A 17630-nucleotide genomic window follows, 5' to 3' on the forward strand; every position below is an offset into this window, starting at 1 on the left:
CCACCGACTTTTCTTTTATCCAATAAGGAAAGGTGGAAAAGAACAGGAAAGACCTCAATAGATTTTGGGTTCGGGAGGTACATTATACAAAGGGAAGGTGTTAGCACCCTTTGTATCCATGGTTATCCATGGGCTCTTAATTACTGGATCACTTATATTTTTGTCTGAAAAAGTGTCGGTGAATTGCTTGAAAAATGTTTGAAAAGAGAATTTAACTTTGTAATGATTCTTGTATGAATGTATACAAAGTGGTTATCTCGTTTAGTTTTGAAAATTGTTTAAAAAATAGTTTGGAAATGTGTGAGGTGTAAAAAGTATTTTAGGTTATGATCCAGTAATTGAGAGTTATACCTTTCTAAGGTCGTTATGGGCACTTCCTATCCTTATGAGGGTAAAACTGTCCTTACTATTGAGAAGTAAGTAATTTTACCCTTTGGATGTTTAAGGGTCATCGTAGGGTCATCGATAGGTCATTGAAGGCAACAGTTGTAAGGATACCTTAGCATTCGAAGGGACGATCATCATTTAACCGTAGGCTACACCGAAGGGTCATCGAGGGACGGAATCATATATTCGAAGGCAACATCCGAGGGACTATGATTTTATTTTATGATGATTTAATCGAAGGGCCATTGCTAAGTGTATCCCCACATTCGCGGGACATGACCGTTATACCGTAATACCGTAAGGCAGCAAAGAGAGGTCCAAGATCACTTATTTAAAGGTCATATTTTAAAGTCAATTAAGTAATTAAGTCCATACTAAAATCAATACATTAAAATTAATACATTAAAATTAATACATTAAAATTAACACATTAAAATTAATTAGTCCACTTAGGGTGAGTCTCCACAAGGGTATCCCACAAATAAAGTGGAAGACCTAAACGACGATCTTTTTCTGGGACATATGAACCTTTGCAAAATTCAACAAACGGGTTAGAGTACCAAATCCGGGTGTAATCGTGGATTACACTGTAAAAGAAAAACAGCAGCAAGAAAACAGTGTATAATTAACATAGAATCGACCAGATACGCATAAGACATAACAAACAAAATATTGGCGGCTGCCCTCGTTCGCCTCTGCTTCGCCTAGCGAAGGTCTAGCGAACACTCGCTGCGTGCTCGCTTAGCGATGTGCTAGCGAGCAGCTGCGGGTTTTGAATTTCGGAACGGTATGGTCTCAGCATGCTGCATGTATTATCGCATTCAATTACAGAAATAACATGGTCCAATATTCATGGTGTTCAGGCATATTTAAGCTTACATGCAAAGTATGATTCCATATCCAAAAATTCAATATATCATGATGTATTATGCATTTAGAGATTATGGAATGGAAACATAAAACGGTAGTGATACACAAACCTGTTTGCAATCTAGTGATAATGCTGAATGGACGGATCCCTTTTGGTATCGGGTTGAGTTGGGCGGCGGTAACTTCGGTGCGGGTGCGTGGCCGTCAGGGTTTCCGTGCTAGGGTTTCCGTCCGTCTCCCCCTCTCTCTCCCTTTTTCGTCCTCCTTTTTGTTACTGAAGTGCTGGTATTTATAATGCCTTTTTCCATGACCTAATGGGCTCGGAGTGAAGCCCGAAATTTTTTGTTGTCTGTCAGCTTCGCTAGGCGAGCGTGTAGCGAACGTAACGTTCGCTAGGCGAGCGCGTAGCGAACAGGCCAGTTTGGGCCATTTTCTGGATTGGGCCATTCGTAAGCTGGGCCTTGGTTCCTTTAAGATCAGTGTCATAAAAATGAGTCGGAATGCCTTGAAAAATGTCTTGAAATATTAATGGGCGAATTTTGGGGTATGACAATGACATAGATTCAAAGTGAAGGTATCACCTCATTAATGAAGATGATAATTAAGCAAAATCGAAGGGGACTATAAAAATTTAAAGATCAAAATGATTGATTTTGTAATAGAAGAATAAATTATTTAAAATATTTAAACTAACATATCAAAAGTGCATTTAAGTCTATTATTTTTTTAGAGTATTTTTCTTACCAATATTATTTTAAAATGATGTAAATAATATATCAATGATATGTTTGATATTATGAAAAAGAGAGAGGTATCAAATATGAGTGGAGGGTGGCGGACGGTCAGGACAACATCTCATATGCGTGGGGCGCTGGTATTTGGGCGGGGGTGTACGAGGGTGGAAGCAAGTTTTTATTTTATTTAAATTTAATTTAATATAAAAATTTCTGAGTCTATTCTATTGATGAAATCATAAAATTAGATGAAGATTTATATAAAGAAATGACTTTCATCTTGTAAATCTATTATAAAAAAATGTAAATAATACTCTTTCGTTCAATTTATAAGAGACGGTATTTATCTTTTATAAATGACCGGAGTTATTATTAATGAGTTGAAGTGAGAGAAAGTCATAGTTAATTTAATTAGTCGATGATTTGAGCTTACACTAATTAGTAATTACTCTCCTTCCTCCTACCCAACTGTGCAAACCGATTTGATTTGAATCTTATCACGATAAATCAAAAATTATTCACCTCTTCCTCACCGTCCACAACTCTTTCGTAAGTTCTTCCTCTTCCCCTGTTTCTCTCTGATCCGTCTTATCATATTTTATCTTCTCTTGTGTTTATTATTTTAACAAAAACTATCTATTCATCATTAGCTTCTGTTATTTTTATTTATTTATTTATTCCATTTAATGTCGTTTTTGCAATAGGATTTGTTCGAATTATAGTTTGAATCTGAATTTTGTCATTGGAATACTGCATGTGTGATTAATTATTGCAGGAGAGAGAGAATTTGTGTTGAGGTAACTCAATCAATCAAAACATGTCATCCATTTCGTATGAATTCAATATGAGATCAGGTGGTGCAGATCTGGCCACTGCTATAGTCCCTTTGCTCAAGCTCCTCTGCTTAACCGTCATTGGACTGCTTCTTGCAAACCCTACAATGCAGTTCATCCCAAGGGCTACATTCAAACTCCTTAGTAAACTCGTCTTTGCTTTGTTCTTACCATGCCTTATATTAACCGAGCTCGGTGAAACCATTACTCTTCAAAATTTCATTGATTGGTGGTTCATCCCTGTTAACGTTCTTGTCAGTACAGCTCTCGGTTGTTTACTCGGCTTTTTTGTGGTTCTTATATGTCGCCCGCCACCACAGTTAAGGCGCTTCACTGTTATCATGACAGGGTTTGGTAACACCGGGAATCTTCCCCTTGCTGTTGTTGGATCTGTTTGTCATACTAAGGATAATCCTTTTGGGAAACAGTGTAACACAAGAGGTGTTGCTTATGTCTCTTTTGCTCAATGGGTTGCTGTTATACTTGTTTATACTCTTGTTTATCATATGATGGAGCCTCCTATGGAGTATTATGAGATCGTTGAGGAAGGTGCTGAAATTGAAATTGAGGAACAACAACGCGCATTGAATGATATTAGTAGACCGCTTCTTGTTGAAGCGGAGTGGCCTGGTATGGAGGATAAAGAGACTGTACATTCTAAAACACCTTTCATTGCTAGGGTGTTTAAGAGTATCTCGGGAATTTCTTCGTCCGCAGTTCCTGATCTTGAAATCACGGTTGAAAACAGTGGAGGTGACAACAGTCCGAGGTCAATTAGGTGTTTGGCTGAACCTAGAGTTGTAAGGAGGATTAGAATTGTGGCTGAACAAACTCCGCTTCAACATATACTTCAACCACCAACAATTGCATCTCTGTTAGCTATCATAATTGGGACAGTACCTCAATTGAAAGCTTTGTTCTTCGGATATGATGCTCCGTTATCTTTTATTACCGACAGTTTGGAGATTGTAGGTGGAGCAATGGTGCCTTCTGTGATGCTTATATTAGGTGGTATGCTTGCGGAAGGACCGAATGAGTCTAGACTTGGACTTAGAACAACAGTTGGTATTGTTGTGGCAAGACTATTGGTGCTTCCTGTTATTGGTATTGGGATTGTTGCATTGTCGAATAAGCTTAATTTCTTGGTTGAAAATGATGCTATGTTTAGATTTGTGCTTTTGTTGCAGTACACATCACCTAGTGCTATATTACTTGGAGCAATTGCAAGTTTGAGGGGTTATGCAGTTAGTGAAGCTTCAGCACTTCTGTTCTGGCAGCATGTGTTTGCCCTTTTCTCACTTTCCTTTTATATTGTTATCTACTTTAGAATAATTGAGTATATCTGAAGTTTTTATATGTATTTACTACCTTGACATTTATTATGGGGTAGTACGTTAAAGGTTGTTGTATAAATTGTTTGTTGTCTAAGGTTGGACTTGGAGCTACGATGAAGACATAAAATTGTTGCTTTTATTGGTTTGGTATTTATGAAGGATGCCAACAAGGTTGTTCCAATGATTTTGAACATCTTTTATGTGGTCAACCATGTTTATCTTTTGAAACTCAGGCTTGTGCTTTTACGTTTTTCGTTAACTTTATCTGAAAATAAGTCAATTTTTTCTTCTTTCCATAAAATGTACAATTCTATTATGCTTATGTTCGAAAACATAATTTTTGTACAGACAAAAGAAAACATAAATTGTGATGGACTATAGTCACTAAACTTTTGAGGTACGACGTTATGTGATCAACACAAGTTATTGGAGTTGCCACAAAGTCAGGTTACAAAGTCAGGTTGACAATCAACCGGAGCACTACTATCTCAAGTCATAACTAAAATTTCACCATCTAAAAACAGTTTGTTATCATAAAAGATCAAACATGAGTTTTGATGAGGACATGACAATCAAAATTTAAATGAAAGAAATCCAAAGTTTGGGAGGTCCTATGACAAGGCACTCCTAGGACAATCAATGGTGTCCTAATATTTTTTCTGCTCTTGTTTATGAAAAAGAATTTGCTTTTCAAATTCATTCGATAATTAACTAATGTGTTTGGTCAATATTTTGTATATATTGTTTATTCAATTCATCTAAAAAGCAAACTTATTTGTAAATAAGATTGGTTGGAGTACAATTTATGACCAAATTAATGAGAGCATGAGACCAATTGAGAGGAAATGAGACTTGTCATCCAAACTCATGAAGAAGTGGAAATGAGAATTTGTCTTTACACTTTTTTTTTTTTCGTATTCGGTACCCTCCACTATATACAATTTTAGAAAATATCCTGAATAAAAATTCAAAATTTTGAAATCTTTTTGTGGTTTTTTGAATTTTTTTTATTAATACATGGGATTTAAACAAAGAATTTGGTTTTTGATTTTTATAATAGTTTCTTTTTGAATATTAGCGATTTTTTTAAAAAATCCGACATAAATTCATATTTTTATATTGGATTTTTTAAATATCCAATATAAAATCATAGATTTTTGAAACACAAATTATAATTTTATACCAATTTTTTTAAATATCCAAAAAAATATCAAAAAATATGGTATTAATAACTTCGTTTTTTTATTGGCCTATCGGATATGAACTATTGAATTTTTGAAAAATCTGAAAAATTACAAAACATACTGGATTTATCAAAAAAAAAATCGGTAGTGTTAAGTTCGTTTTTATATAGCTTTATCCGATATGAATTAACAATTTTTTAAAAATTCAGAAATTAACATGATTTAACCTGATTTTTAAAAAGTTCTGACAAAAATGCGTTTATGGAAATTTGTTATTGGCATCTCAGATGAGAACATTTTTCAGCATATTATTAGTAAAAAATGAGATGAATAATTTAGTTAATATGAAAAAATGGGGTTGTGTCATGTTTAATTGGAACGATGTCATGACAAAATATGATGAATATCTAGTGGGCTTGTTGTCCCATTTTGTTGTTTTTAATTAAGGGCATTACTTTATCCATAACATGGGGTGTTAGTTCACCACCGGGAAAAGTTACAAATATCCCAAGATTTCGAAAGTGCATCTCGAAACGCGCTCATATTACACACCCTCAAGATTTCGTGAGTGAGTCGCCCTAAAAATGTGTTCGGATACATCTCCGTAATAACCCTTATTTCAAAACCTTGCGTTTTACACTTAGTGAATTTTACAGAGATGCATATCTTGACGAATTTAGTTAATATAACTCGCGTTAGACCCTTTCCTTTTCCTTCTTCATTTGCTACACTTTCACAAACCCTTCAAAGAGCTCGTGAGCAAGAATTAACCACGCCATTTTTCTAGCTTCAACACTACTTCTACCTCATTACAATCAATCCCAAAACATTTCATTCACTCCATTCAAGCTCTCACACAATCTCTCAATCGATAATTTTCTCATTTTCTTTATATTTTTGAATTGTGATGCATGTATTAGGTAAAATAGGTTGTTTAAAGGAATTAGTTTATAGTTACATTCAAAATAGGTAGCTTGTATAGACATGCATTCACATATGTTGGTGTTAAGGGAATCATAGGGGATTTTATGCATTTTATGCAATTGAGCATTTTTACGGAGATGCGTCTCCGGATTTTCCTTTCCTGCTTTACGGAGATGCATCTCCGGATTTTACTTCCATTGATTTTGATATGATTTTATGATTTGTATTATAGGTACAATGGCTGAAAACTAGGACAAATTAAGGCACAACCGTGTATCCCAACATGTGTCAGTTCGTATGGAGATGGCGTTGCGCTCGAGGCCACAAGTAAATGCTAGTTCATTTGACGCGAAAGCATTGACTTCACAAGGTCACGTGTCTGAGACTTCAACCTCCTGATGTCATATGTCTCCTGCTGACCCTTCAGCTTATGAAGTCCATCAGGAGGAACCCCGTCAAGAGGAACCCTATCAGGAGGAACCTCATGAGGAGGAACCTCATAAGGAGGAACATATTATTCTTAATAGTTATCCAGAAGACCCTTATGACACCTTCTTACTTCATCTCTATGCATAACATGTTATTGGACATGTGTGGGTAGGAGAGGTATATTTATTTACTTTTATATTACATATGTTTCATACTATTTGAGTTGCTACTGATGTTAATATATTTACTTTTACAGGAGCGTGAAATGATAAAATTTATAAACCATGCCAGGAAGATTTTAAACATGGAACAAAATGAAGACGCGTGTTTTCAAGATGTAGTTCGTTACTTTGGGTTGACAGGTTTATGTGCCATTGGATACAAGATCATTAACCATAGCATATTAGCGGATTTTGTGGAGAGATGGCACAAGGCGAAGTTAATCACCCCTAATGATGTCTCACGATCTTTCGATTAGGGGAAGATTTCTAAACCATTTTCGAATCAACATATATGTATTGTTATATTAGTAAGGGGACTCTTAGAGAGATTCCTAGAGGACGCCCAAGAAGAGCCAACGATAACACATCGCCCAAGGGGAGGTACCATCTCGCTTCCAAGATCTTCCTATTGTACAATCGTGGGAAGCGTGGGAAAAGACATTCATGAGGAAGAAAGAAGTCAAGATCATTAACTGACCCATGACCTCCTTGGAAATAGGGATTCAATAGTCAACCATTGTCTGAGTGGGTGATGACATTTCCCAAAAATAATCTTACGCCCGAAAATCCTCCATAAATCCATCTCCCTTGTAAGAGTAAAGGACAAATCTTAAGCCATTCAATTAACTGCACCTTAAGCATGAAGTTTAGCCATATCATGACACATTGGTCGTACCCCTTACACGCTTATTACAAGCACATCATACATCAATAGAGTCTCTCACCTCATGTGAGCAGGCCTCCTAAAACCACCACAAAACATCAGCATATAAGGCTTCTCGTCATCGTGGGCAAGCCCTAACCACCTCAAACTGTTGTAAACCTACTAAGGCCCATGCGTCGCTTTACCCTTGCAAGAGGAACACATGCAATTGTACTTTTTTTACCAATACAATGATGTCCACCGTGAGGCCCTAGTAAAACCAACTTGGGTCACACTACTACTATAACTTCCTCCATCTTCGCCACGAGGATGGCCAATAAAATCTTAACCTAAACACAAACACCATTGTTGCAGGTTTTTCCGGTGGATGTAACTTTAGATCTTCCCGATGAAAATATGCAAGGTAGGTGTTTGTAATAAATGTAATATTCTATGGCTTCCCGGGAAGCTCTCAAGGGAGAACATGGGATAACATCATCTTCTTTGAGGAGGATACCCTCAACATCAACCCTCACGATGATGATCCATTGGTCATCACTGTACAACAACACAACTTGGATATCAGGTGTATCCTGATAGATCATGGTAGCTATGTTGACATCATGTTTTTTTGGTGTAAGCCCTAGAGGCCAATACTTTTGGTACTTGTATCGAATTATAATAATAAAAGAATTTTTCTTTATTATGCTTTTTTAATAAAGTCCCTACAATAACTAGTCTGTTTAATGTATCAAGTGTGACTTAATCATGAGATCCCATTAAACATAAGGATATTATTATTAAGGTATCCGTAGTCGAGCTTTATTGTGAAGTGGGATAACATTAAAGCATTAAGACTATTAGGTATATAGATTGATGATCACATCTCATGGATCATGGATAAGGAGTTATCAAGTCTTAAACATAAGTACGAATATTAGGAGTAATATTTGTACTAGATTGACCCGCTATGAGAATACTACATAGAATGTTATGCAAAGTGTCATAAGTTATTCTCATGGTGATAATGGTGTATACCATCCTTCGACCTGAAACCACTATGGACCCTAGATGTAGAGTCGAGTGATTTATTGTTGATCAAACATTGTCCGTAATTGAATGACCATAAAGACAGTTGATGGGTACTCCGCGAAGCATGATGAGGGACATGAGTGACCTAGATGGGATTTGCCCATCCCGCGTAATAGGATAAATGTCTAAGGACCCAATATTAAACTGGACAAGGATGACACGGTCTATGCCTTGTGTTCAATATAGACATAAGGGCAAAAAGGGTAATTGTACACACAAGTATCATCACAAAAAGGGATTTGTCAGATCACATGACATTTTCGTGTCTTGGGTAGCAGTGATGTGTTGCTAGATACCGCTCACTGTTTATTATGTTAAATATTTGATTTAATATAATTGCCAATGTCGCAAAAATCTACAGGGTTACACACAAAAGGACAGATTGATGAGAGATAGAGTAAATAAGGAACACTGTAAGGTACGGTGCACTTAAGTGAATTATAGAACATCGTAAGGTACGGTGTGTAACACCTCAAAATTTGCCCTCCTCTCTTGGGACTAGCTTAACATATTGCATGACATTTTTAGGTCATTAGGCATTGCATATTGCATATTATGTGGTTACATTGTGCAAGTCATCCTCACAAGTCTTGATCAGGAGATGAAGAGGTCATGTGCATGCTGGGGTTTCATTGGACTGGTCATTAATCATCTGAGGATGTGGAGGTCCAAATTAGGGTTTTGTGGATCTCAAGGAGATTGGTCTTCATCTTGTTTGAAGTGATACATCATCATCATTCATGGTGTCAGCATCAGGAGATTGAAGCATATTCCTTGAGATTAGGGTTTTGACCACTGGTCAACCCTAATCAGTTGCATTGGGCCAATCAGGGCATGGCCAGAAGATGGGGTCTATAATGGATATGGGGATCATTTTATGGTTTTGTGGAGCTTATTGAGGCTAGGGTTTCACCCTTGAGCCATTTCATCAGAGGATTAGGGATCAGATTGATCAATGCATTGCCAAATTCATCTATCAATTGAAAAAGTCAACTGTGGTCAACTGTGCTTGATTTTATGGATTTGGAGGTGGGATTGAGTTGGATACACTTCATTCATGTTGGAACAAGTGTTATTTGACATTTCAAAGCTCAAGAATGAAGAAAATAAAGTCAGAACAAAAATTGCCAAAAATAGAAAGTGACTTATAATGGAAGTTTCCAAAAATGGAAAGTTTTTGACCACAAAATTACATGTCCAAGGAAGCTTCAAATGAAAATTTGTTCAACATGAAAGTTGTAGATCTTGTTCTCACCTTTCCAAAAAGTCCAAGAACTTGAAAATCTCATGTATGGTTGACAAGTTATGGTCCATTCAATTTCAAAAATGACCCATAATCAAAGTGGCATAACTTCCACATGGAGTGTCCAAATTGAGTGATCTTTTTATGTGCAAACTCCATTTAACATGTACTTTCATGGTGCATAATTGGAATTCATCAAAAATGGTCAATGCAAAAGGTCAATTTTCAAGTGTACAATTAAAAGTCCAAGGGCAAAATGGTCCAAGTTGAGAAATAATTGGAATTTTGGCATGGGAGTTTTTGCAACACCTTACATATTCCAATTAGAGATGGTTTGAATTGTCATAAGCTTGCAAAGTCCAATATTTGGTTAAGTCATTTTGGAATTGTACTTGAAAATACACAATTTGGCATAGCATAGTTGAAAATGAAAATTACAAAGCCAATTGCCATGAGACAAATGCCAACACATCACAACTGATAATTGGAGAGTGTGTGAGCTGTCATACAGCTGTCACAAGGCTTAGGGTGAAATGTCCATTTTGCCCTTGCATTGAAAATTCACATTAAGCTAATCCATTGCATTTTGGTTAATTAGTGATTAAAGAATGGATTAAGTGGAAGTATAAGACATTAATCATAACTGAATTTGGATAAGAATCACAAATCTCAAGAACTTCCAACTGTTTTTCCCTCCAAATTACAAAATTCATCAAGAAGCTTCAAGAACAAAATTCATTGGAACTTCCTCAATTCTTCACCAAAGTCCAAAATTCCTTTTGCTTCGTGCTCTAATCATCTTCCTCTTGAACTGTTTTGAAGAATTGGAGCAAGAAAGTGGCCAAATCGTGACTGTTCATCTTTAGCTCATCCATGGTGAATTGAAATTTCTCGCATTTGGATCAACGTTGGACCAAGCTAAGCATTGCATTCACTTTCCTATAGCTTCTCCTTCATCTGTTTTGAGGAATCACTCGTGGAAGCTCAAAGAATCACCATTGCCATCACTTTAAGGTGAGTTTTCGAATATCATGATTCCTTCAATTGTTATGTGCTTTGTGTAGAGCGTTCCACGTAGATGATCATGCTAGGTCCAGTTTTTGGAATGGTGAACTATAGGTTGAGAAATCGTGTTTGGAAGATTGATGCGTGTTTGCGTTTTCGCTCGATCCGTGAGCTACAGTTTGAATTAGGTGAAATCCTTAGCATATCTTGAATCCTCATGCTCATGCGATTCCAATGATTATAAGCTTGTTGATTTTCGTTATGGTTTGGTGATTTTCGATTTTCTGCAAAAACTGGCTTGCTTTGGTCCAAGAAGATGATGAAAATAGGCTGCTAGATCTTCGTTTTGCCTTTCCTGGTTTTGAAATGTGTTTACCGCCTTCACGAACCAATGAAAACGCGCCATGCAGTCTGTTTGAAACGACGCCGTTTTGGCGTACTTCATGATAATTGCAAAAATGCCACTGATCCATTTAATTATTATTATTTCTATTTTGTTTTTCATTTTAATTTCAATTTTGTTACCACAACTTAGAAAATTGATAAATCACTCATTTCTTATCCAATTTTGGTGAGATTTTTTGTGCCATGCTCATGAGGATGTGTAGAATTTTATGGTGATTTTTGTGAAATTTTTGCACGTGTGGAAATTTGATTGGCCTATTGATTTTGTTCATGTGTGCATTTTGTATACACTTTGCCCTATCTATCATGAAATGCTCATACTTCTAAAGAAATGAATGAAAATTTTTGTGCTTATTCTGGACATGTTGATGGTGATTTCCATGTAAAGTTTATGATTTTTGGATACTTGGTTGATTAGATATAAATTTTTGAAGTAAGGTGTGACAATTTGTGTCACACCAAGCTAGGTCAACTTTCTGAATTTATTTGCATGACCTAGGATTGTTTGATTGAGCCAATTTTTTGCATGAATGATCATTGATATGTCAAGATAACATGTGAATTTTGCTGGGATTTTTGGTTGCATTTTCAAATTGATTGATAATTTTCTTCTCTGTTGGTTCATTTTGCAACATTGTGTGACACATGTTTGTATTTCTTTTGTGAAATTCTCATATGGTATTGGATGAAGGTGAAATTTGATATGTGGATTGTAGACACATTATAGGACATCATAGTTTTGATCCCATTCATTTCTAATATGTTGTCACTGTTTTATGAATTATGGAAGTTGATGCTTATGTTGATGCCTTGAATTGGTTTGAATAATTGTGTCTGGACTTCTTGATTTTCATTGACCTACTTTCTTTTGTCCAATTGAGCTGAAAATTGACATGCCATACATTGAATATGTCCTGTTTTGGTGTGAATTTTTGTGGAATTAATTGAATTGATTTGGTATGCTTTTGAGTGAGATAGTTCTGTTTGGTTATTTGGTGTTGCAAATTGCATGATTGATGTTAAATGGTGCATGAATTGATAATGGTGAAGGATATAAGCATGGGACCAATTGCATTTGCTTTTGATTTGTTTTAATATGATTTTGGTTGAATATTACTTGCTGTTTAGAATTTTTTATCCCTTTTGGACCCTAGGCTTGGCCTAGTGGTCTTGTTTCTCACATTTGGTGTGGATTTTCAGGATGAAATGCACAATGCTTAAGGAGATTGCTTCAAAGCAATTTGAATTGAGTTTGGTTGATGTTTATAAACTAAGTTGACTTTGTGTTGTAGTTTGAGAAGCTTGAGCTTGAGCTTATAGCTTGCACTTGTTTGCATTAATTTGTGTTGCTTGTACAGATTAACTGATTAACCATTTGCTGTTTACTGTTTGTCTGTCTGAGTACTGATGATACTTGATTGTTTTCAGGTACATTTAGTCGCTTACAGTTCTTTAAGAACTTGCTTGTTGCTGCTTGGTTTTTAAACCACTTAAGGTAGGACTTCTATTCTTCATGTAGTCTGGAAGACCTGGCCTGTTACTTGGCCAGGCAACTGTCTGAAGTCCTCCTTAAGAGGCGATGTTTGTGGTTGTTTACATTTGTGCCAAGCAGGTAAAGACCTCTATGAGGCAATTGGTGGATCAAAGGGATATGCAATCTATCCCCCACTATTCTGTTGAGTCGTCCCTCTGCTCACACGGCTGTGTGTTGATGCATTGGGACACAAACCCAAGATCTTGTGCTGTTGCACAATCGAGTCAGAGTCTTTGAGCGTAGAAGGGTCCCTCCATTTTGGACCCACGCTCCTTTGTCTGAAGCTCTCCCTGGTCAGGGATAAGAGCTGTGAAGTCTAATCTTCACCCGCCTTTCATCTGCTTCACCTTAGCCCCACAATGGCAAGGTTAAGAGCGAATACTACCCATGTACAGATGACTTGCTTCGGCAGTCAAACCCATTGTTTGAGCCTCACTTGACTGGTTATAGTGTGTGCTATGTGAATATTTGCTTGAAATGCTTGTTTTGATCTGTTGATGCTTGTATGCTTGCTTTCTTCCTGGATAGGATTAGCTTGCAGTTGTGCAAGTAGGTAGAAACCTGAACATAGGGTAATGATGCATGACAACACTAGGCTCGAGTACAGCTCCCTGGTAGTGTGTCTCCCCTTGGTTTCTGGCTAGATTTTCTTTCCCTTGAGGGGGAACTACATCGCCCTGATCCTCGTTCCAGACGAGGTATGTAGGCAGGAGACCGTGCGAGGTCTCTCCGGGCACTTTTTTTTTCTTTTTGTGTGTGTTTACCTGTTATCTTCTTGTGTGTCAGGATATGGACGTAAGCCCAGCGATTGGTTGTACGTATCCTGATTGTGTTTGTTTGGTTCGGAAGCTGACGTAATTCCATCGAGTGGTTGTCGGGTTCCCTGTTTGCCTGTGGGTGTGTGTGTCTTGTTTGGCGTGCGTGAGCCGAACTACGGCAGCTCTGATTCTCGTTCCAGACGAGATACGTAGGCATAGGATGCGACGTCTTATCGAGCTCTTTTCCTCTTAACCCCACTTGTGTTGTCTTCGGTGTGTGTGTGTGTGATGTTTAGCAACCTTTTCTTTCTTAGAACGTGGATCCCGTCGAGTACGACGGACGTGAGGGGTGCTAATACCTTCCCCTTGCGTAACCGACTCCCTTACCCTTTCTCTTTGGTCGCGGGACCATTTCCTTTCCAGGTTTCTCTGAGCGTTTCCTTTCCCTATCTTGGGATAAATAACGCGCAGTGGCGGCTCTGTGTTGTTTTTTTGTTTTAGCCCGCCGGTTGTTTTTTCGCGGATGCGACAGCTGGCGACTCTGTTGGGGAAATGTCTAGATGTTGACCTGTGCTGGTCCATCTTCCCTAAGCGAGTCTCTCCTAGCGTGCTAGGATTAGTTTAGGTTGCTTGTGTTGTGTTATTTATTGCATTTATTATTCTAACCTGTGTATATATTTGCATAAATATTTGCATGCATCATACTATCATGTTATTGCCGTCCTCTGTGCAGGTGGTTCCTCTGTTTTGGGGTGGGTGTTCTGAGTGGGGCTAAAACCCAGGCCCGAGTATACACCTAGGATTAGTGTGGTCTCATGTTGCCTCCTTCATGTTAGGTCAATATGTGCCTGGCAGCATGATGTACCACAAGCCGGACGAGGTTCATTTGATAGTGCTTGCCTCTGTGGGTATTCCACTTTGGTTGAGTTACTTCATCTGAGCTGTTGACTCTGGTGACCGATCATTTCCCGGATCTTTGGTTTAGACGATCTTAAGGGAGCTACAATGGCACACCCGAAAGGGCAAACCCATTGAGTATCTCTGCCCGATTGTCGAGACTATTATCCGCCTTAGGATGACCTGTTTAGAATTTACCTGTGAGGGGAGGGTGATTATTACAGATGTATGTTCAGATGGTGACTCAGATGGTGATTTTTTGTTCCGTTGATCAGGGTCCTATTTATAAGTCGGATTTATGGACATTTCTTTCTGTGACGCCGGAGTGCTGTCCGAGTTATTTATCAGTGGGGATCCGTTTATTTCAGGATTCCCCGGGCCGATTCAGATGGTTATGGGTATCTGTTCAGAGATTGTTTGGTGATGATAATGATGATGTATCTGTCTTCCGTTTATTTCGGAACCCTTGAGTTGGATTTGTGGTTACATATTCCCTCAGATGGTTGTGATCAGTTCAGAGATCCGGGCTGTGGTTCAGAGCAACGGATGATCAGATGACTTGGAGGATGGCAACGCATTGCATTCATTCATCAGCATCATTACATCTTGCATTTATCTGCATCTAACACATGTTTATCCATATGCAGGGACATTTTTGATCGAGATCCTGGTTGAGAGACTTTCTGCTCAGATATGAGGACCGGTTTGAAGCATGATGTTGCCTACAGTTTCTTCGACCCTGAGATTGGTGTGCTGAAGGAGATGATAGCATTGATTACACCCGACCATGTGGGGATGTTCAGAGAGGCATACGGTAGTATCCTGAAGATGGTTTTCAGACTCACTGACAGTGACAGGAGCGCCATTCATACTCTTCTCCAATTTTATGACCCGGGGTTGAGATGTTTCATATTTCCAGATTATTTGTTGGGGCCTCTGATGGAGGACTATGCTAGCATCCTGGGTATTCCGATCCGTGATCAGATTCCTTTCCATGTCACTAGGGTGGAGCCTGACGTCCTTGGGATTTCCCGTGCTCTTTATTTGAGTCCGGAAATGATCAAGGAGGGTTTGAAGGAAAAGGGGAAATTAACTGGATTTCATTTGAGTTTCTTGGAAGCTAATGCCAAGGAGCATGCTGCAGTGGGTAATTGGAAGACGGTTTGCGCTCTGATTGCGGTGAGCATTTATGGGATTATCTTATTTCCTAATCAGAAGAACTTTGTGGACCATAATGCTATCAGGTTGTTCATACAGAGGAACCCTATTCCTACTCTGATCGGAGATGTCTACTACTCGGTTCATAACAGGAATGAGAAGCGGCGTGGGGGTTTGATCAGGTGCTGTGCTCAGCTGCTCTTCAGGTGGTTTATGGGGTATTTGCCTTCCAGAGGTGCTTTTGCTCATCTTGATCCTTCTGTCAAGTGGTCCTTCAGGTTGATGGGTTTGCGGGCTGATGACATTGCATGGACTCATAATGGTTTGGCAGGACGGGATTTTATATACAGTTGTGGGAGTTTACCCAATGTGCCTCTTGCAGGAGTTCAGGGTTGCATCAATTACAACCCGGTGCTTCTCAGGAGACAGATGGGGTTTGCTGTAGAAGGTCCTCCTCTTAGTCGAGAGATTCAGGAGTCCTTTTACTTTTCGATTGAGGGCAATCAGGCCAAGTTGAGGCAAGTATTGGATGAGTGGCGCGACATTCAGCGAAGGGGTAAGGTTCCTTATGGTAAGGTCAACTGTCGGTATTTTCCATTATTTGAGGATTGGTTGCGGAAGAGAATTGAGATTACACATCTACCATTTCCGAGAGGTGATCCTTGGTGTCCTATGATTGAGGGTCCAAGTTCTTCTGTCAGTATGGAAGAATTCCTCGAGATGAAGAGAGCCAGAGATCAGTTGCTTGCAGAGAAAGCGGAATTGGAGATGACTGTTGCTCGGGTTCAGATAGCCAACCAGGAGATCAAAGTGAAGATGGAAGATCAAGACAAGCGACATGACATGGAAGCAAAGCGTTTTGAGATAGACACTGCCTATTATGGGAAAGTTAACCAAGCCTTAGCGTCATCAACAAAGGAGCATGACATCACTAAGGAGAAGCTAGCCAGAGCTGCAAAAGTTATTGAGGATCAGAAGAGGAGGCAGATTCTCGTGAAGGATCAGAGGGATGACAGAGTCAGAGTTCTCATTGCTGAGTGGGAAGCCAAGCTGAAGGTTAAGGAAGCGGAGAAAGCGAAGATTGTCGCCGAGAGAGATCACTGTATAGCTGAGAGAGATCATTACTTCAGGCAGATGAAGATTCACCAGAAAGAGGTGGGGAGATTACAGCAGGAGAACACCGAGCTCAGGTTCGCCGCAGAGTTCGCAAGGATGGAAGATGAGATAGGGCCATCTGTGGGACCCTCATCAGGCTAGCTTTCGTTTGTGTTGGATTACCGTCAGGCTTGTTGACGGAATTCATTTTGTTTATATTTCTTTCCCGATTCTGGAGATTTGTATCTGATTTGATGTATGACTATGGCACTTATTGTGCATTTTGCTATGTGATGGTATTTTTCATTCAGTGATTGATCTTCAAGCTTTATTTGCTTTACCGTATGCACTCACACAAGCACACACATGGTTGGGGGTATCATGCTCAATCACATATCTCCGATCTGCACGATAAAAATCAAATGCTGAATATCTAAATATTGATGCCGAATTATTATTTGTCTCAATGATGCCAGGATCGAGAGACAAAGTGTCCTTCATATGGATAAACACTGCATTCATGCATTGATCATAATAACCTGTGTTTTATTTTGCAGGTATCTGTTGCTAACATGCTTGATTGTTTCAGGAATCATTGCTCGCGCTCGCAGAACGGTACCTTTGCACTCAACCCGACCTCACAGATACTTCACAAGGCGCAATACTCCCAGGCTGATGGATCTTCCAAGTACAGATCTCCTCGAGCTGAAAGACAAGATGAATGAGCTGATCAACATTATGCAAGGCTTTGCAGTTGGTCAGAAGGCGTTGGCTGATAAAGTTGAAAAGCTCGAGCGGGCTTCTGCAGCAAATAGTGGTGTAAACCTGGATGGAGTCTCCAACCAGGGGCTGGGGTCTCGTGATGGCGGTAAGAGGACAACTGT

The 17630-nt window shown here is 38.8% G+C and overlaps 1 protein-coding gene across 1 annotated transcript; it reads left to right on the plus strand.

Annotated features, from left to right (window-relative positions):
* Window positions 1-2285: 2285 nt before the first annotated feature.
* On the plus strand, window positions 2286-4342 carry LOC127119050 (protein PIN-LIKES 2). The gene is made up of 2 exons (XM_051049268.1): window positions 2286-2540; window positions 2767-4342. Exon 2 carries the CDS (start codon window positions 2809-2811, stop codon window positions 4168-4170), a length of 1362 nt encoding a protein of 453 aa, XP_050905225.1. The 5' UTR covers window positions 2286-2540; window positions 2767-2808; the 3' UTR covers window positions 4171-4342.
* Window positions 4343-17630: the final 13288 nt, after the last annotated feature.

The sequence above is a fragment of the Lathyrus oleraceus genome, chromosome 2 (assembly GCF_024323335.1).
Source record: "Lathyrus oleraceus cultivar Zhongwan6 chromosome 2, CAAS_Psat_ZW6_1.0, whole genome shotgun sequence".
Classification (NCBI taxonomy): Eukaryota; Viridiplantae; Streptophyta; class Magnoliopsida; order Fabales; family Fabaceae; genus Lathyrus; species Lathyrus oleraceus.

Bases quoted from the DNA above. Each gene is read 5' to 3' on its own strand.
- LOC127119050 (XM_051049268.1), top strand. From the start codon at position 2,809: ATGTCATCCATTTCGTATGAATTCAATATGAGATCAGGTGGTGCAGAT.